This window comes from Mesocricetus auratus, unplaced genomic scaffold (genome assembly GCF_017639785.1).
Source record: "Mesocricetus auratus isolate SY011 unplaced genomic scaffold, BCM_Maur_2.0 Super-Scaffold_100027, whole genome shotgun sequence".
NCBI lineage: Eukaryota > Metazoa > Chordata > Mammalia > Rodentia > Cricetidae > Mesocricetus > Mesocricetus auratus.
In genome coordinates, this window is record NW_024429208.1 from 13,134,036 (window position 1) to 13,154,394 (window position 20,359).

Consider the following 20,359-nt stretch of genomic DNA (forward strand, 5'->3'; position numbering starts at 1 on the left):
GTGCTCATGTTAGTAAGAACATAGATGAGAGGATTGCTTTGGGGATGGTACTTATCAATTAAGCAGGAATTGTTTTATAAAGGTCTTGATGCATTATAACCTACTGGCCAAGTTTTCTAATCCAATGTCAAATTACAGTGATTTCAGAAGAGAGTTTTTAAAGTGTTACAAAATAATTCTGATGGTGATTTTTTTTTCTTTTTATCATTGACTATGTGTTTGGAAAACATCAATAACAGTAAAACAGCCTAACCTTTGCCATTTTGGATTGGTAATTTACAATGGGTAGTTTGTATTTGAAGAGATCTCAATAACAAAAGTTGGGCTGTCTGTTTTAACTTTCTTTTGTATAACATCTTAATTCTAGTTCTTATCAAAGTACCAATGGTGTCACTCAAAACTGCAGTCAATATTAATCTGAACGTCCCATCACCTAGAATTCAATCATCGGTTAACTTTCTACCCACCCTCCTTTGTCAAGGTTTGCAATCACAATATAATCTTAAAAATCTTTTGTTGTCTTGTGCTTTGTTCTGTATGAGATAGGATCTTGTTCTATACCCCAAGATGACTTGGAACTCAGAGATCCTCTTGCCTTGGCCCTCTGAACAAAAACACAGGGTGTGGATCAGCGTATGTCCCTATGTTCCAACATACGAGCCCCAGGCTGCCACCAGATCCTGTGATCACAGGATAACAATGGAAAATGGGGATGCTGACCTTGGTACTCTGAGGAGGCTGCCCAAAAAGTGATTAACTACAAACATGTCAAGAGTTACTATGTGATAAATTTAATCCTTCCCTGTCTCATAAGCAGGTTCCTCAGTGAGCTTTGGAGGCATCAGAAATTATATTTGAAGTGAGCTGGACATTTGCTATAAATTGTGATCCAGAAGAAAATACAAGTCACTTCACATCTTGAAATGGGTAAATTAGAAAGAAATTAACCAAATTATGAAATCAAAACTTAATTTATAGTAACATTAATAGCCATTATCAAATAACTGATAAAATACATGCTAGAGAGTTTGGGTCTTATCCACTATAACTGGCTGTATCTCATACTTACTGTTCTTTCTCCTACATTAAAATCTAAGGAACAATGCTAACTCTGGTGTACTCATGATACCAAAAGGGAAAATAAAATGTTAACATGTTCATGTATTTCACCAAATTCCTGAATTAAAAAAATGGGCATGGCAAGCTGGCACAGTGATGCACAGCTAAACCCTAGTACATGTCAGTCAGGCTGGGAAGTAGGAGGATTAGGACTTCTAGTTCAGCACTAGTCACATGCCTTAGAGTTTCAGTCTGGGATTTATGAGGTGCTGTCTCAAGAAAAATTTACATTTGAAAATGACAGTCAACTAAATCAGAATACATTTACTTACTTTATGTATTTTATTTAAGATTCAATTTTCTGTTGGGATTATTTATTCTCAGAGCAGTGATGTCCTTCCTTTTCCCTCTGAGGAGTGCTTCATGAGGAAATACCCAGGCTGACTGAGCTTCCTGATTTTCTTTCAGTCAGAATGTGGGAGAGCTGTGGGTGGCTTTGTACCTCTCTGCTGCTGTTGTGTCTACAGCGATTTAAAATCCATAGCACACATACAATAGTCTTGGAAGTCAATTTGGGGGAATCCCAGTTGAGACACTCAGTACATGTGTAACTAGAGAAGTTTGTCAGGGTCAGAACACCCTGGGCAGCAGGCTATGTATGTGTACAGCTGCTTCTGGCATGCATTCAAAACTCTACCCACACTGAGGTTACACAACTCAGTTTGTATGGACACAATCCCTGCCTGTAACAGCACCACAATAATGAGTTGTCATCTTCTCTTCACTTTCCTCTCACACTAATTGTGTGGCTAGCTGAATTCTAGTCCCCATATACCCCACAATCTTATATATTACTACAGTGTGAACAACATACCAAGACCACACCCACCAATCCCATCACAGTATTAAAATGAAACTTCTCAGCTTTGACAACTTAAAGAATCAGTTTTATTTTTCTTCATTTGAACACAAAAAACACTCAAATCCAATGGGTTGTTTTAATTAAAGATCTACTGTCCACACCTTTACAACAATGCCTATCAGATACTGAGTGTAAAATTATTACATATATATGAATATGTATATATATATGTTATTACATGAATATTGGACAATCCCTAAATTAAGTTCAGGCTCCTTATATTCCTACTATCCTTGAGCCCTAGTATACCTCAGCAACCATGACTAGTTTTCCTTGGGCTATTACTGTACTGAGTCTTACATCTTACTCCATTTTACTCATACTTACTTGCAGAACTTCCAGAACACCCCACAGTCATTTATCTCAATTAAGCCATGCACCTGCACATTCAGGAGCAGGCTGCAATTCCAGTGGCACAATAGATGATTCACAGGATGCACAGCAGGCTTAGAGTGATCTGAATGCATTAAAATCCCAGAATTCGAAAGCCTGCATCAGGTCCTAAAACAAACTGACCTCACATTCTAAATAGTTTCTTTTCAGTTTTTGAGATTACAGTTACATCATTTCCCCTTTTCTTTTCCTTGCTTCAACATCTGCATGTATTTCACTGCCCTTGCTTTCTTCCACATTCATGGCTTTTTAAAATTTAATTGTGTTTGTGTATGTGTCTATATATGTACATAAATAAATGCAACCTGCTTTGTCTATGTGACTTGTATGTATGATCTCAGGACTGACGATTTGGTTTTGGATATCCAATCTGTGTGCTCTTCCCTGGGAAAGATGATATTTCTCTAACTTACAATTTTCCCACTGTCTAGGGCTGAGGTGTCCTAAGCTTTCCCCTGTCCGATTTAGCTTGTCTATTGGTGTCATCCTGAAGCTACACATTATTTTAAGTTTAAATTACCCAAAAGCTTTGGGATATCTAGTCAGTGAATTCTACAACATCCACCTTCATATTATTTTAGCCTTTTCCCCACAAGTGTTTGGGTTCTGAAAGAAGTGGGACATCCTATAATCAATTTTGTGCCTCTCTTTGACAGGATACTTGATCAGGATCATTGATCATATGGTGTCAGGTGCTCTTCGAAAACCGAGCTGTACTGACAGGAAAGAATTTGAAACTAAATGCAGAGGAGTTCGTTTGTTCCTCCTGGAGAAGATGTTTCCATGACTGTGTTTCTGGTACACTAATTAGGTTATCAATCTAGGGTTACAGGCAGAGAATAAAAACAGTAACACAGTTTAAACCCAGAGGTATTATAGTGAGGAAAGCAACTGTCTAATGTATATTTTCACATGTCTTTTCCCCCCACAGTTATGTCTCAAATTAAAACCTTGAAAGGCAGGGAATCATTTACCTATAGCACTAAGCAAGATCATATTAAAATTCAACTACCTTATGAGCCAGGGTCAACATATAATGGATTCAAGGCTCTAGTGACTGATGTGCATCACCTACGCTGAAGCCTGTTCACAAATCCACTCTGCTATTGAGATATACAGGGCACCTGTAATCTATAGCAATGTAATTATATTTATTTGCTACAGCACGATTTTTGACATTAATGTGAAATTTCCTAATTGCATCATGATGTGTCACACCAATTAATGGATTCTGGCCATGCAAATCGATCTGAAAGTTACATTGACATTGTTGTTATATCAGTGGCACACACAGTTAATCCACAGTATTCTCTGGGCAATGTCAGATGGTAAGAGTAGTTGTTTGAGTCAGAATGGTCCCCATAGGTTCATGTTTGAATGTTTGCACCCCAGTTTGTGGAACTGCTTGGGAAGTATTAGGAGGTGTGTGGCCTTGTCAGAGGAGGTGTTTCACTGGGGTGGGTTTTTAGGTTTCAGAAGACCATGCTAGGTCCAGCCTCTCTGCCTGCTGCCTGTGCAGCAGTATATCAAGTTGTTAACTATGGCTCCAGCACCATGCCTGCCTGCTTCCTGCCAAAATCATGGACTAACCCTCTGAAACTGTTAGGAAGCCCCCATGAAATGCTTTCTTTGTAAGTTGCCTTGGTCATGGTGCTTACTCATAGCAACTGAACAGTAACTAAACAAGTTGTTTCAGAACATTCTTATATAACTTTTCTTAATAAGTATCTACACTATCTGTTGAACATGTAGTATACTTTTTCTGTTTACTAGTTTTGATCTATAAAAAGAGAATTTGTTAAAATGTAGCCTTCAGTGACTCTATGACGTTCTTTGCAAATGGGGCTTTATAGCAGCAATCAAATTGAGATCATTAGGGTGAGTCAAAATTAAGAATCACTGGTGTCGCCGGGCGGTGGTGGCGCATGCCTTTAATCCCAGCACTCGGGAGGCGGATCTCTGTGAGTTCGAGGCTGGGCTGGACTAACAGCCTCGAAAACAATACAGACAAACCCTGTCTTGTAAAACCCAAAAAAAAAAAATCACTGGTGTCCTTAGACAAAAAATTAGATAAATATATTATCACACTGAGACCAGATGATGATGGAGACACAGAGAAAATAAAGGAAAATGGATCAGTGTGGCCTGTCAGAAACCACCATGAAGATATTGAAAGCATTCATTACGTCCTGTGACTCCTCATCCCGACTCTTTCCTTACCTCTCCTCCCAAGGTATCACCTCTTTTTGGACAACATGGGCTTGTATACATTGTCAGAATTGTACAGAAAAAACAAACAAATAAACAAAAATACTCAAACCTAAGAGTAAATATAAAAAACAAAAACAAATAAAAAAGGTAAATACCTCAAAAGCTTGAACACACATACTGATTCTACTTAAACCTGCAAAAGCTCTTCATAAGGGACCCATACAAGCAGAACAGGTAGGTGAATGCAAACCAGGCTCTCTCCATCTCTGTTCATGACTGTACCACACATCAGACATGTGACTAATTAATCACAAGGTTTTAGCAAACAGAATTAACTTATCCCAAGATGTACAATGCAGATTTTCAAATTGTAGTGCACATGCCTTCAGAAAAATTATATTTTTTAAAATAGACTATTTGAGAAGTTTTGGGGCTCAAGTAAATATCAGACAGAAATGAAACCAAAGCTTGTATTTTTCTAAAACAACAACAACAATGACGAAAAAAACCTGCAATATTTCAGCAATTATCTACACAATTTATGTCACCTATTTTGTGATCATTGTGTGTCTCCTGGCTCAATTCCATCTTCTCCATGTATTCCACACAATTCTTGGCAATTTAACCCTCATATGATAAAATATCTCTAACTTATTCTTTCTTATGTTCATGTTCTTCTTATCTCAAACATTGTCTGTATGTAGTTTCTTATTTTAAACCAGGCAGAGTAAGGTGGATTGCACTGTGACAAAAAGAGATTTACTGAAGAGTGATTCCTGTCCTATAAATGTATCCAACAATCTAATATTTCCCAGGAAGTCTATCTCCGTGTAGTGGGTCAACATTCCAGGCCACTGAGTCTTGTTGGGAATTCTTAGCAGCAGTTCAGATTTGTTGCATTTCATTATGTCCATCCTGAAGCTCTGTTAACAGGCTTTGCAACCAGCTTTCATCTTAATTAGATTTCCTTCAATACATACTCTTTAGCTCTCAAAGATATCATTATTCCATGTCACTTCTCAAGCCACAACATTATCACAGGACTTCTGATTCTCAGTGGTGTTCCATGCCAAATCAATATTTTTCTTTTATCCTTGTAAAATACAAACATGCGTGATACAACAAGGTTAAACAACTGATGATGTCAACCCTACCTTTAGTTGTTGCCATACTTCTTTTGGATTCTTAAGTCACTCTAGCCTTATAAGAGACATACAAAGAAGCACGATAGCTACAGAATTCCAGTGTGATTATGGTCCCCTGACACATGAATGCAAGGGTCTAAGTGTGTCATTTGAGTGGGTGGGCACTGTACCCACTAAAACTACCATTAAGCTCTGTTTCCTGGCCATGGTCCAGCCCCATGTATTCTTCATCTCAGCATAGAACTAGATTCCACTAAATCAGAATAAAAACACCTTGGAGTTCACCTGACATATAGTTCAAAGATTTCATGTCCAATCAGTGGGGTAAAGCAGACCCTCAAACTACCCATAATCACATGATTTAACACCTTTCTGCCAAAAATATCTGGCATAAATCTTAGTCATCTTTCAGCTGTGTTAAATACATTCAAAAATTCTACTGTATTTGAAACATATTATCTCTAGTCTAATCTGTAGAGAAAAGACAAAGAATCCTTGTAAATACAAATCAGATTATATATTCAAAGCTTTTCATGCACATGTTTCTCACAGTGTCCTATAAGCTTCGTCATCAAGGTCCATCTATTACCTCTGTCTATATTTCCTTTTTCACATATGATGATGGTTGTATTGTTTCTTTAATAAACCCCTTTCACAGACTCCTTTACAGAAGCTAGTCAGACAGATCTCATGTAACTCATATAGCTCAGTCCTCATTCTGTGGCATTTTGTTTTCATTTTTCATAGTGAAGAATTATCTTCCTCTAATTATTAATGTTCTTTAGTAACAAACACCATCCCATGGAAATTCCCCCATGAGCCTGGAATACTGTTCCTTCCCTGATGTATTTTCACTCAGTACTTTTGTTGCTATATTCAGTTCACTATCTGTGCCAGAGTATTAATGGTGTGATGCTGAAGAAGGTGAAAACTTTGGCATGCTTGATTACCACTTAGAAGTTGTGCTTAATGAGCTCCTAGTATTAGGAGATGAAATAGGAGGAAATGGGGACAGAGAGCATAGCAATAAAGGGGAAAAACATAGTTTGTAATACTATTTTGGCTAAGATTTGTCTACTTGAATTCATTTTTAAGCTATAAATTACATACAAAAGTTGGAAAAGAGCCTAAAAACTGCCTTGTGCTAATACTGAAGAGTTTAACGGATTCAACTCCATTTCTCAGTATGTATTTTGTAGGAGGCTTTCCAGTATTATAAAAAGAAAATGAGTTTGGAGAAGAGAAAATATTTTCTTATGACTTGAGTAACACTTCAGAAACTATATTTTCACTTGTATCATTTTTTTTACAAATTGCTAATTGTAAAAACATTTGCTGTTGTCATTCTGTATGTGACTGGCAAGCAAACACATCCCAGACTGTACTAACACGCAAGTTTGATATGAATGAGCAGAGGTGGCCTTCCTTCATGCAGAACAGTACAGACAAAAGTGTTGGAAGACCTCAAAATCCCACACTCCTGGCTGTTGTTAATAAGCTCGATTCTCCCCAGCAGAATGTGGCTGGCCAAGTAAGTAACAGGAAAGTTACACGGTGGGTGGATTTAACTTTGGGCTTTATAGCCTCATCTCCTTCATCACTGAGTGGCTTGGCAGCATTGATTTCTTTTTTCAGGTGATCTATTAATACAGTGTAAAAGGTCAAACTTCACCCAAGTTAGTATTTTCCACATTATAGAGAAAAATATTTTAAATTGTGACAGTAAATTCCCTCACAGATCATACACCAGAGGGGAACTATTTCAGGCTCTGTCTTATCAGACCTTACAGACTTCCTATTTTCAGAACTATGGGAGCAATTCAGGCAACTACCTGTAGTCAAGCCAACCTTTCTGAGCCAGCCTTTATTGTAGAGAGTGTCACAGAAGCTTTTTGGTTTTAGTATATGTGTGTGTGTGCGCACGCACACATGTACGTATGCATATATTTGTATACACTCCTCTCTGTATACACTCTGTATCCCAGGCTAACCTGGTACTTACTACACAGTTCAGGGAAACCTTAAACTAATAGAGTCTCCTGTCTCAGCCTTCCAAGGCTAAAGCTTATGGGTATACACCATCACATCTACTATTTTCAAAAAGAGAAGTCAAGGCACACTCAAGAGTGGGCACTTGTTTCTCCTAACACAAATGATGAGTGCTGAGGTTACTATGAGAAGAGGAAAAAAATATACCTCACAAAATAAGTTACAATGAGAGCTTTGGGAAAGTCATCCTATTACTCTTAGCAGCTTACTAAATTATATAACTGACAAAAATTCAACTTTACAATACTATCCTGCTTCACTGGAGTCAGTTTACACAGGAAGTTGGAGTCAGAATTTTGCATCTGAATTCTGGCATCATTACTCACCTAGCCATTTTGAAGAGATTGTTCAATACCTGAGTTCAGCTATCTTCACTATAAACTACCTTAAGTTTTGACTTATTCATAGGTAAAAATGAATGTAATATGAAGGTATACTATTTCATAGAAATAGTTATCAGAGAAAGCCACTGTATACATTAGTGACACTAAAGAGTCTCTCTATAGCTTGTGTCAAGACCAAAACACTACGCAGCAGAGAGTCATGCTTTTTATGGATCAGTGTCTTAGGATAAGGAGGAACAGCAAGCTACCACAACCTTAATCCCCTGGTTTTCCAGCATCTGGATCAGCATTTCCAAGTCCCTTTTACCAAAGGACTAGTTGTTTGTATTACTTGTAAGAAACTTTTGCTATTAATTTCCCCAAAAGTCTAATTTCAAATAAAAAACAAGAAAAAAAGTACTATATTGATTGCACAACTGAAAGTCTCACTTGAATTATCATGACAGGACACCACGAAGCTGCACAGCAACTCAGCGAGTAAACAGTAAATACGATGTGGAGATGATGAAGAAACCTCAGCACAGTGCTTCTCTGGCAAACTCACTTTAAAACTCAGACTCTGGGGTCTTCATATTAGAACTTAGGAATCACAGCCAGGATGTAAATGTGTTTCATAGAGTTTGGAGAAATTATACTTCTGTAATTATTCCTTTCACTTCGAAGAATAGGCTAACAAAAAATGGACTCAAAAAACATCCTGGCTTACGTTCTTTAACTCCAGATCCAAGGAATGCAGTACATTCTTCCAGGACCTGCAGACACCTGCAACTCATGTGCACAGATCCACAGAAAGACAGATGCATGCATACACACACACACACACACACACACACACACACACACACACACACACACTTGAAAAAAAATTTAAAAAGATGGAATTCAGTGTTCAAGGTTCTTTATTTAAAATTATGCTTCAATTAGATCTTGAGACAATAGGTCATCAACTGCTCTGAAGGTGTGAATGGGTGCCAGGTGCTTCTGCTTAGTGACTGCAAAGAACTATCTTTGATATTTACGTACAATTTTTTTAATAAATAAAATTATCTTTAAGCTATCTACACCTAAATCATAGAACTTTTGGATTCTAAGCAACAGAGCCACTGAGTATCAAGGACAAACATCCCTTGAGGAGGCTAACATTCAGGGAGAGCAGCTGCCTCCATAATGAGGAGTGCAGATGTGGGGAGATGACCTCCATCTGGAGGTTCAGCAGGGCCTCTCCCCAACAGAGCCCCATCTACATGCTTGTCTGCTTGCATTTCCCACTAACTTTCCATAGCAAACTTGAACGCCAAGGTCAAGCAAAGACATGCAGTATCACCAACTCCACCAAAGTCCTGTGTTGGTAACCAAGACAAGCAGATTTCTAGAAAAGGAAGAAAGGCAGCTTGACAGCAGCAGCCTGAGATTGTCCTGGCTGGGCTACAGCAACATCTTATTTAGGAGACTCTATGCTGGTCCCTGCTGTTAGCTTTTATTATTCTATCATAGTTTCTCTTTGGAAATACTAACTGGTGTCTAAAGAAGAGTGAGAGGCTATCAAGACCCTGCCTAGATAAATTCTCTCAAATAAGACAAGGCCATTGTCAGCTTTCAATTTGCCATACAGTATGAATATCACTGTCTTTCATCAGAAATCCAGAAGGTGCAAAATTGTTACCTATTTTCTTAGATTTATCCATATCTCACGGTTCATCACTTCCTCCAAAGGCACCATGATTCAATCAACTATCGCCTTTTGCCTCATCCTACATTTATCCACATAGCAGCTAAATAAATATACATAGCTATCTGTTCAATGTTCTTGCTAGCTTCTTAACTTAGAATAAAACCTACAGTGCCAACCACAGCCCACAAAGCCCCAATATGACCTGGCTCTGAGTTTTTCGGGGATCATGTCATGCTCCTTATTCTTGTCTCACTCTGGGTCTTCTAGCCATTCCCCAAAACATGAAATACTCTCCTCAATGCTATTGCTTTCATATTTCCTCCACCTTTCTAGAAGCTATTCTGGCACCAAAAACTTGAGTTTCCACCACATTTGATCTCGTTTCCTGTAATTACTCACACACATACGCACACGCACACGTGCACACACACACACACACACAGGAACAGGTGCAGTAAAGACATCGCTTACTAAAAGATCTCTCTGCATTGACACTTCTAAGGTATTTTATGGCAACTCAATTATTTTGAGATATAAAATGATACGGAAAAACTACCAACATCTACAATTATTAATCACAGGCATTACATTTTGGATGTTTACAGGTGAATAAAATCTTCTGGATCAATTAGTTTAGGGTCAAAAGCAAAGAAAACTCTGTAAACATCACCTAACACATTTCTCTTTCAGGAGGAGGTAAGCAGGAGGAAGAGAGATGACAGAGGGGCTGAATCACAGAATCATCACAAAGCTAACACTAAGGGGCTGGAGTGACAGATGGGTCAGGAGTATTTGCTTCCTTACAGAATACCCGGGTATGGTTAGTTCTCAGCATCCATTTGGAGATCATAAGTATCTCTGACTCTAGTTCCAAGACATTCAATGATCTCTTCTGGATTTCTCATGAGTCAGGAGCATACAAAGGAGCACATACATATATGCAAGCAAACACTCATAGCAAACTTAAGCAAACACTTCCTATGGGGCTTCGTGTTTTGCATAAAGGCTACTTGAAGAAACAGTAGACTATGTGGTAGTATAGCTTCATATTATTTTTGGGAGGACAGAATTTAATGCACACAGAATCATATATTATTGAATCTATATTATTTTAAATCTGGACATGAATAATCCTTGAAGTAGCTTCTCATATTAAAAAAAATACCAATAGTAAATGGGATTTTCCCAAATTATTTGCTTAGAGACATCAGAATATGTGTATGTGACAGAACTCTTCTAGGGGTAGCACACGATGTACAAAGCTGCCTCTTCCCTTTCCTAGGCCGTCTAACACAACTGTTCTTAGACTCCCTCCATTCAAGGCCCCTCCTTGGTCTCCAGTATCCAGTATCTAAGCACAGAGAAGAAGGAAGGAATACTGTGAGCCAGACTTTGCAGTGGTTTGTGTCCTTACCGCTCAGTCCTTCTTGGTTACATGGCTCCATTTTTAAGAATTTGGTTAAACCACGAGTTGGGAACTATCTCTTCTCAGATAACAATTTCTATTTCCTGAGCTAATTCCATATGAGCAAAAGCTTTCATATTTATTCAAGGTCTGGAAGTCAAAAATTATATAATAGCCATCTTTGCCCAAAAACGGTAGAATTTCAGAAGAAATTATTTTCATTTTAAAGATAATAAATAAATTAATGTTAAAGAGACAGGTAAGAGCTAAATTTAAGTTTTAACATCTATTTATTTTGTCCCAAGTCTTCAAACCTCTCAGGGTATCCTTTGCCTCGCTGTTGAACAATTGCTCTGAGTCAAGCAATGTTCTCTCCTGGCTGCACAAGCCCATTTATTACATCCTCCCCAGCCACACTTCTTACTGTTCATCAAAATATTTATGCCATCTCTCTTGTGCCTGGAATCCAACTGTCTATTGTCCTTAAAATATACTTTAATGCTTCCTTGATAAAACATTACTTCTACAAAGATATGTTTCACACCTCACCATTTCTAAGATATTTTCTTGATCTATTCAACTTCCAGGGAGTACTCTCATATTTCCTGAGAATATGTATTTTATACTGATCACAGCATTTTTAATAAGGCAAAATCACTTCCTATGGAAAATGTCTGCTAATCAATACTGGCTACATTGTTGATGTAGTAGGAAAGAGATGGTTTTTCACTTGTGCCATTAGGAAAAGGCTGGACTACTTGACTACCAAGGTCCCTATCACTACAGGAATAGGAGCTGACACTGGTCATGAGAGATAACCCCCTATACATGGAACAGTTCCCACCACGGGATCAAACTGGAAAAAAAAATGGCACACAGCATACTATTGTGGCAACCTTTAATCTAAACTATAAAATTTTACTGTAGACAGTCAAAGATCATTGTACTCATGGTTATATGAATTTTTTCCCATGATCACATTAGAAATTGCCTCACCTCTTCACTGCCTTAGTACATGAACTGTAAAGTTTCCCAAGGACCACTGAATTATGGGAAATGTAAAGTTCAGAGCCCCTGGTTACCTTCAAAGAATGATTTTCATGGCAGATATAAGCAGGATAACATAGGTTAAACAATTAAGCAAGTCTTGTCAGTGTTTCCAGATATAGGCTGTCTATTAACTAAGAAAGCCAGTGTTCAAAAGTGCTGAGAGAGATCTAGATTTGGTTTCTTACTCAATATACAAAAAAAGTGAAACCAAGAAAGACTTCAGCCAAACTGTTAGGAAATCTGTTTATATAGTATAGAACGCATTAAGAGTGAGAGAAATTACAAATGATGGGACTGAGGACATCATGAAACATTATTGAAAGCTCTGGGGGATTTGCCATAAGAATGAAGACACTTTATCCACATCCACACTTGCTTCCTGTGAAGATAGTTATACTTTAAGAAAATGCATTCTATTTAATGCTTTTGCTTGTACTATCCATTAGCCATGTACGAAACATCATATATACTTCAACTGAATAAAATACATATTCTTATAAAACTTTAATGGTGTTAACCTGAGAAAAACTTCAAAGAAGCAACTTGAAATACACCACAGCATTGAATGCTGGTGGGAAGAATGCATGGTACAAGACATAATTTTATACACTCATAACATTCTTCTTTATTAGACTAGATACCTAGAGAAAAAAAATGCACCAGCTTCATAACTAACTTTACAAAGTCAAATTAAATACAAAAACATGTTAAACATGTTTGTATTTTCTAGAAAAGTAATTTGAAACCAATATTTACCTTAAATCACATTCTACTTTTGGGAATATCAATTTCCAAAGATAAATTTGATTTAAATAACTTAATTAGATGAAAAACAAGTTATGCTTTAGACATGTGAAACCTGTTTAACTTTCCTCAAAAGATACACAATCTATAGTTATTGCTATACATTAGATATGACCACAAAAGAGCTCACATGCTAAAACCTAGATCCTGATTTGGTGGTGGAGAGGTGACTGAATCATGAGCCTTTACTTTTAAGACCAATGGATCAATCCAACTGGATGCATTGGGACATGCGTCCTAACTGGATAATGTAGGTCACTGGAGTAGGTGCCTTAAAGGGTATAGTTCTCAGTTTTTACTTAGCATGCACACACAGGCTTACATGCACCCTCCTCTCCTGGTTGCTATGAGGTGAGGTACTCTCTCTTCCCTTTACTCTTCTACAATGATCACACACACAGCATCAGCTTATGTTTCTTCCTACTCTTATTTCCTCTCAAGTTGTACATGGCACACTGAAATAGGCAATGCAGCTATTGTTAGAGAGGTTTCTGAATTAGAAACAGCACATTTCTAACAATTGTGGAGCTACTACAACAAAACTAAGATATAATACTATGCTTCATTAACTAGGTTGTTGTAAATTACCCCTTTAATTCTACAGAATCTGATCAGGTTAATCCAGGATTCACATTTATTAAGACTAGGCTCTGTCTCAAGATGCTATTTTCTTTCTGCATACATGTAGAATAAAAACTAGCGCTGAGATACACAACAAAACAAAAAAGTTAGTATAAAAATTTTTTGCACCAGGCGTTGGTAACGCACACCTTTAATCCCAACACTAGGGAGGCAAAGGCAGGCGGGTCTCTGTGAGTTTGAGACCACCCTGGTCTACAGAGAAGGTTCCAAGACAGGCTCCAAAACAACACAGAGAAACCCTGTCTCGAAAAACCAAAAAAAAAAAAAAAAAAAAAACCTTTTTGGCCTAGTTAAATTCTGTCATAATTTGATATATGTACAAAAATATGGTAGCAATCTTCATATATAGTAGATTCCATGAAGAAGTTTTTTTAGCAAGATGTGTTGGCAAACAGTTATAATCCCAGCCATGAGAAGACTGATGCAAGAGGATATTAATTCAAGGACATTTTGGACTACAAAGTGAGAGATGATGGATTGCTAAGAAAAAAATCTCTTTTAGAAAGTTGTTAATAATTCAGCCATAGGAGGATAATTTATGTTTTTCAAAAGAAATTTGGAAAAGGCTTCAAAAAGACATGAGAGATGCTGATTCTAGTGCAAAGTGTTTTAATAAAGCATGTTTGTTAGTTAATAGACTATGAATCCAAACAGCAAGCTTTTCAGAGCCCAACAATCTGTGTGTCAGATGGGTTACTTAGACTGGGCTAGGAATAATGATCAAATCAATGTACTCGATTTCACACTCCACTAGTATTTCAAAACTTATGCATAAAAAGGACACAAAGAAACTCAAAGAATGAGACATTTTAATGCAAGTTACACAGAATCTGTAAGATAGGGATGGAATGTATTCATCTCAGAAGGCCATAAGACGAGAGAAGACCAACAGGGTATGAAACAAGATTGTCCATTTTCAGAGTTAGCAGCAGTTTCTAATGTTATGACTGACAGTTTAATATACTTTTGGGTTTCTCAGTTTGGAAGAACAAATGTATAAAATAATAATGCCTCAATAAAATATGAAACCCTAATCAGGGAAGAAAGAACATTTGGGTTTCATCTACTAAAAATTGTCTAAATTATACGAAGATTAAAAACATATGCCACAAGAAAGGAATTAAAAAAAAAAGATAGAGTTAAAAGAATTTTAAAAAAATGCAGTAAAAAGGCCAAGGTTTGAAGTGACCTGTCATTTCCCTTGTTTTATGAAGCTATGGATTAAATGTAGAGCCTTGTACACACCAAGCAAGTGTTCTACTATTATCTGTACCATCAGTCTAAAGCTAGAGTTTGGAAAGACAAATATTAGAAATAAAAGTCCTTTGGGAAATACTAATGAGAAAGGGGAAAACCATTTAGACAGCAAGAAGGTAAACTAGGGTAGCATGCAAATAAATGTAAAGAAGAGGAAAAGTATGTCCTCTAAAAGTTTTACAAGTTAATACTGGAAGTACCCTGGAGCCACTGGCAGAATCTTTTCAACTGTGTATGAGGTACAAAGTGTTGCCAAAAACAAAGGACAGGAAACGGAGGGCTCACGGTAAGATTACTCAAACATAAACAAATGAGAACATGTAATATTGGTAGTGTACCAAAGGTATAAACTAGTAATCTAGTCAACAATGATGCATCATTCTAAGACAGAAAAATAATACAGTATACTGGGCTCTAATATAACACCTTAAAATGAAACTTAAAAGTTAAAAAAAATGTATGACTAATTATAACAACATACAATTACAATGACATTTAAACAAAACAAACTAGATGCTCCTTTAGAATAATACAAGAGTACATTTTAAAGAGACAAGGCTGAGAATATTCTAGAACTGTTGAAAGGTTGGTACTTGCTCAATTAATTGCAAGTAAAAGTAAATCCCAAACTACTCACAATATAATAAAATGACACAGGATTCTGTGGCTGCAAGCAGCCAGCAGGAATGAGAAGCAATGAATGAATTCTGGTGGTCTACTGTGAATAACAGAGTAGCCAGCTGATCTACTGCACTCTTAAGAACTGCTATGACAATGGATCTTGGGTGGTCTCAATGCAGAAAAGTGTGTCAAGTAATAAATATTGGGTTTAATTTCATCATTTCACAACATATACATACATCAAAACACATTGTACACCTTAATACTATATGTTGGTTTTCTATTTTACCTTAATAAAGTTAAAAAGAATACAGAAGAGTACAGCATAGAAACAGTTTTGAAACGAATGTACAACTGAATTCTCAAAGGAAACAGTAAGGATCTGATAAGTATGAGGAAATACGTTGAGGATGAAACAACATGATTTAAGTCATATAGCCTTTAAACTCTGTGGTTCTTTGAATGAGCAAGGACCCCATAGGCTCTGTTATTGGAATGCTTGAAACCTAGTTGGTAGATCTGTTTGCAGAAGGATTAGGAGGTATGGCCTTTTGGAGATGTGTCACTGGGAGTGGGCTGTGGTCCCAGGCTCTTAAACACAACAGAAGATCTTACAATCAGGTTCTTCCTACCAATCGACTTCCTGACCCTTCCCCCACCAGATTTAGAGTATAGATATAGAGGATTTCCATTCAACTTTGTGGCTAAAGGACACCAAATTCTGATTTGGAGTCTGTTTAATGAAGGATCTTTGTGCACACTGCTATCACTCAAAAAGGCATCAATTGAGGGTATGGGCCTTTGGCCTGGTGATGTATAGTCTGAGCAATGAGTCAGATCAAAGTCCCAGCTCCCTCTTCCACCTGCCAAGTCAACTCTACTTCACTTTAAAGGGCACACCACTGTCTCTCCATGGTTTCCCTACCCTGCTCTGTTCCTCGGTCAGCTGATGGAGCTTACCTGAGAGAGATTCAGGTGGAAGGGCATTTCCCGTGATATCTCTGTCCTGAACCGTGGCCTCTGGGACCAGTGGCTTATTCTGCAGGGTGTACAGTAGCTGGAGGTAGGCCTGGTTCCTGAAAGGACAGAGTTTGAGTGAAGTGACAAGAGTATCATATCACACAGTCTGCCTGACTGTTCAACCCAGGATTCCAGCCTCACCTCTGCAGCTTATCTTGTTCCTTTCCTGCCTGTTGCTTCAAGGTTTCGAGTTCCTGACTCGATTGGTCAAGCTTCTGCTGGGTTCTCACCTGAAGTTCCTTTACCTCTGCAGATAGCTCTGCCAGACACTGGAGATGCTTCTGAGGGGGGCAAGAGTGCAGACATGACTCATCAAATGCTGCTATCTTGGAGCCACACCCCCAACATCCCCTGCTTAGACAGAGCTCAGGGCTCAGACTCACTGACAGAAAGAGGTACCATATCACTCTGAGGCAGAGGAGAGCCTAGAGAAAAGAGCCCACCTGGTGCAGCTGCCACTTCTTCTGGGCTGCTTCCCGTTTCTTCACAACTACTTGCTTCTGAGGAAAGAAAATGATAACTTCTTAGGTTTGATTTTGGAGACTGTGCTTAAATCCTACCCATCTTACCCTTCCCTCCTCCTGTCCTTTATTGTTTTAAGTCTTCTAGGTGTACCTTAGCCTGGAGATGCTCATAAGCCTCCTGGAGCTCCGTGTACTTCCTCTGGGCCTCTTCTACCTGGGGTATGGCCTGGGTCAGAGCACATTTTATGGCTTCCACGTGATGCTGGTACGTGGCCTTCAGTTCCTTCCATTGCTCTTTAGCTTCGGATGCCTTCCGTCCTAAGACGGGCCACACAGAATGAGAGCGTGAGTGAGGCTGGCCTGAAGCTAGCCTTCAAAAACAATGGGCCAGACGCAGATCTACCTCACAATTTCCTTCTTCAATCATTCAGACCAAAACCTACCACAAACCCAAGCCTACTCACGACTTGTGTCTTCAGAAACCAAAGTGTCTGGGCTCTGGGCAGTATCTTCCTGAGCCAGAAAATTCTGTAGGAAGTTCACTACCTGAAGCTGGCTACAAAGCAGCTTGTCTTTCTTCCGAGAGTTCTGTTCAGAGTGGGGACAGAAGCAGGAACCTCCCTTACCTTTGGGCACTATATGCCAAGATTATCTTCCATTTTGTTCTTCACCAGTGCTGCATGCTTGCCCAATAGTCAATCCTAGGACCAGCCTCTACTGCCTGAAAAGTTGGGTCCCACCCTGTACATACCCTCACAAACTCCTCGAGGATCCGGGCCGGCAGCTCTGCTTCTTCCTGCAGGCCTATAGGTTCTAAAATGCTTGCTACCTCAGCTAGGACCCTGTGGAAAACAAGTGAGACAGTGCTATCACAGCACACTAGCTCTAAAGGATACACACACATGCACATATTTCAGAGACTGTACCAGACTTTCTTTTTGGCCACCAACTGGTCCCCAAATCGTGACACACAGACTTATTATTAGTTACAAATGCTCTACCTTACCTTATGCTTGTTTCTGACTAGCTTTTCTTTTCTTTAACATAAATTAACCTGTTTCTCTTCATCCATGTTTTGCCTCAAGGCTTTTTACTTCCTTTCTTTCTGTCTTACTCTGACCCTGGGCATCTCCCTCTCTTTTGCCCTAATTTTCTCCTCTGTTCTTCTCTTCTGTTCTCTAGATTTCTCCTCCTACTTAGTCTCTCTGTCCACTGCCCCCACCTATTCTTTCCTTGCCTAGCTATTGGTCGTTACGCTCTTTATTAGACCAATCAGGTGCCTCAAGACAGGCAAGGCAAAACAGAACACGTGTTTACATAAATTAAACAAATGCAGCATAAACAAATACAACACACCTCTACCCAGTTAAAGTAATATTCATAGTATAAACAAATGTAACACATCTTTGACTAGTTAAAATAATATTGTACAACAGGAGACTGTGACACTGCTCAGAGTCCCAGCTTGACTAAAGTCTACACAAGGACCTAAAGGGACTCCAGACTGGGCAGATCTCTGTGAGTTCAAGGACCGCCTGGTCTACACAGCGAGTTCCAGGACAGGTTCCATAGCAATACTGAGAAACCCTGCCTTGAAAAGCAAACAAACAAACAAAACAAAACAAAACAAAAAAAAAAAAAAAGAGGGAGAGAAAGAAAGAGGTGGCGACTAAAACTAACCAAGTTTCTAGAACGACAAAGGGTAGGTTAGGGCAAAATGTAATGGGACTGACTCTTTTAGAATACACCACAGGGCCCTGCGTGAGCAAAGGGACAGTCAGTTCCTCAAGGGCAGCACCTGACACAAGGTGACCTACAACAGCCACCCAGAGGTATCACTCCTCAGAGAAGGAGGAAGTGCCCCAGAAGCTGCACTCCTGGAGCAGAGTGACACAAAGGCCCTGGCTGACCGCAACTCCAGAGAGAGGTTGTCACAGTCCCTCAGAATGTGCACTCCCGAATCGAGGTGACACCGCCCCTCAGGGGCTAAACCCCTGAACTAAAAGCTAATCCCTCTGTCAGAGGTCGCGCACTCCTGAACTAGGGCCCCAGCCGCCCGCATCCCGCACTCACTCTTCGGTCGCCTCTGCCCGGCTCTCAGCAGCCTCCATGGCTCGGCAGCAGTTCCCGGCGCGTTTGGATTCTCCTCCACTGCGCGCCGACGCGAGCGATTGGCCGCTGAGTCAGTGGGCGGGAGTCTAAGGAACGCAAGCTTCTTCTCATTGGCCAAGTGCCGACTCCGGCCCGCCCCTGACGCACGCACGCGCAAATGTGTCTGGAGTCTGTGGGCGGGCGGGAGTTCCTGCGCCTGCGCGATAGGAAATCCGGGGTTGCTAAAAGGCCAGAAGTGTAGGACGTTGCGAGATACAGAAATAGTTTATTTGTTTATTTTTACGTTTTTACATTTTCACGCTTTCTTTTTAAAATTGACTACTGCCAAAGAAAGGAGGTAGGGCTGGGGAATATTGATCTCATAAGTAAACCCTGAGAGTTCGAAACACGTTAGCACAGACGCCCGCAGAATGAGCTGGGTCTCCTGTGTTGAGGAGACACGGATGAAATTGAGGGGGTGCAGTACACAGAGTACAGGAGGGAGAGAGAGAAGGCTCCTTCTAGGGAACCCAGGGCCAGCAGGTTCTGAAATGTTCAGCCGAGTACTGAGCAACATCTAAGGAAATTTCTGAAGGGGTTGTTCGAGGTGCTTGGAGATAAAGCAGAGTCTGTATCGTTGCCACATGAATTGGGATTGGTAGACTTTGTTGATGCCCCATGGGAGGTCTCACCCTCTGAGGAGTGGATAAGGGTACTGGAGTGGGAGACAGAACGGGAGGGAGAGGGAACTGGGATTGGTAAGTAAAATAAGTTTTGGGTTTTTTTTTATTTAATGCATTATCAGATAGACGCCTAGGAAGTGTTGCCCTGCGAGTAACGATAATAGTTGACCCTAAACTGAGTACGGTTATAGTGCCACCTAGTAGATTAAAAGAAGGAGTTTCAACAGTCACCTAAATATGTGACGAACTAAACTTCAGTATTGACTATGAAGTTGCAAGTCACCAAGCAGTATGTTCATTTGACACTATCTTATCTTCACTTGCTTATCACCAAGCACGACTGAAAGAAAGTTCACTGCTAGAAAAATACTTCATATGAGAATGGGGATGGGTGCTATTAAGGCAGCAGACAAGCAGCTGTAAGCAAATCTATCTTTATGTTCCAAAGAACGAGTAGAAGTAGCAGAAAGCAGGATGTGGCATACATGGGAGAACAAGGGCCTTCAGCGTTGTTGCTGTTGGTAAAG

At 39.3% G+C, this 20,359-nt stretch overlaps 1 protein-coding gene across 2 annotated transcripts; it reads right to left on the reverse strand.

Moving 5' to 3' along the window:
• Window positions 1-1,984: 1,984 nt before the first annotated feature.
• On the reverse strand, window positions 1,985-19,224 carry Zwint (ZW10 interacting kinetochore protein). Of its 2 annotated transcripts, none has more exons than XM_013113909.3 (8): window positions 19,132-19,224; window positions 17,810-17,900; window positions 17,523-17,646; window positions 17,210-17,376; window positions 17,038-17,094; window positions 16,736-16,875; window positions 16,535-16,650; window positions 1,985-5,678 (listed from the first exon to the last, which is right to left on the reverse strand). In XM_013113909.3, the coding sequence occupies exons 1-8, from the start codon at window positions 19,167-19,169 to the stop codon at window positions 5,674-5,676; spliced, it is 738 nt and encodes a 245-aa protein (XP_012969363.1). In that variant the 5' UTR covers window positions 19,170-19,224; the 3' UTR covers window positions 1,985-5,673. The 2 variants fall into 2 exon arrangements, with proteins under 2 accessions (XP_012969363.1, XP_040588336.1); XM_040732402.1 differs by lacking the exon at window positions 1,985-5,678 and adding an exon at window positions 12,473-12,629.
• Window positions 19,225-20,359: the final 1,135 nt, after the last annotated feature.

Bases quoted from the DNA above. Each gene is read 5' to 3' on its own strand.
- Zwint (XM_040732402.1), bottom strand. From the start codon at position 19,169: ATGGAGGCTGCTGAGAGCCGGGCAGAGGCGACCGAAGA. The intron at 17,377-17,522 runs GTGAGTAGGCTT...GGCCCGTCTTAG, and splicing joins GGTTTCTGAAGACACAAGTC to GACGGAAGGCATCCGAAGCT. The intron at 12,630-16,534 runs GTAAGCTCCATC...CTATCTTCACAG, and splicing joins TCCACCTGAATCTCTCTCAG to GAAGCAAGTGTGGATGTGGA.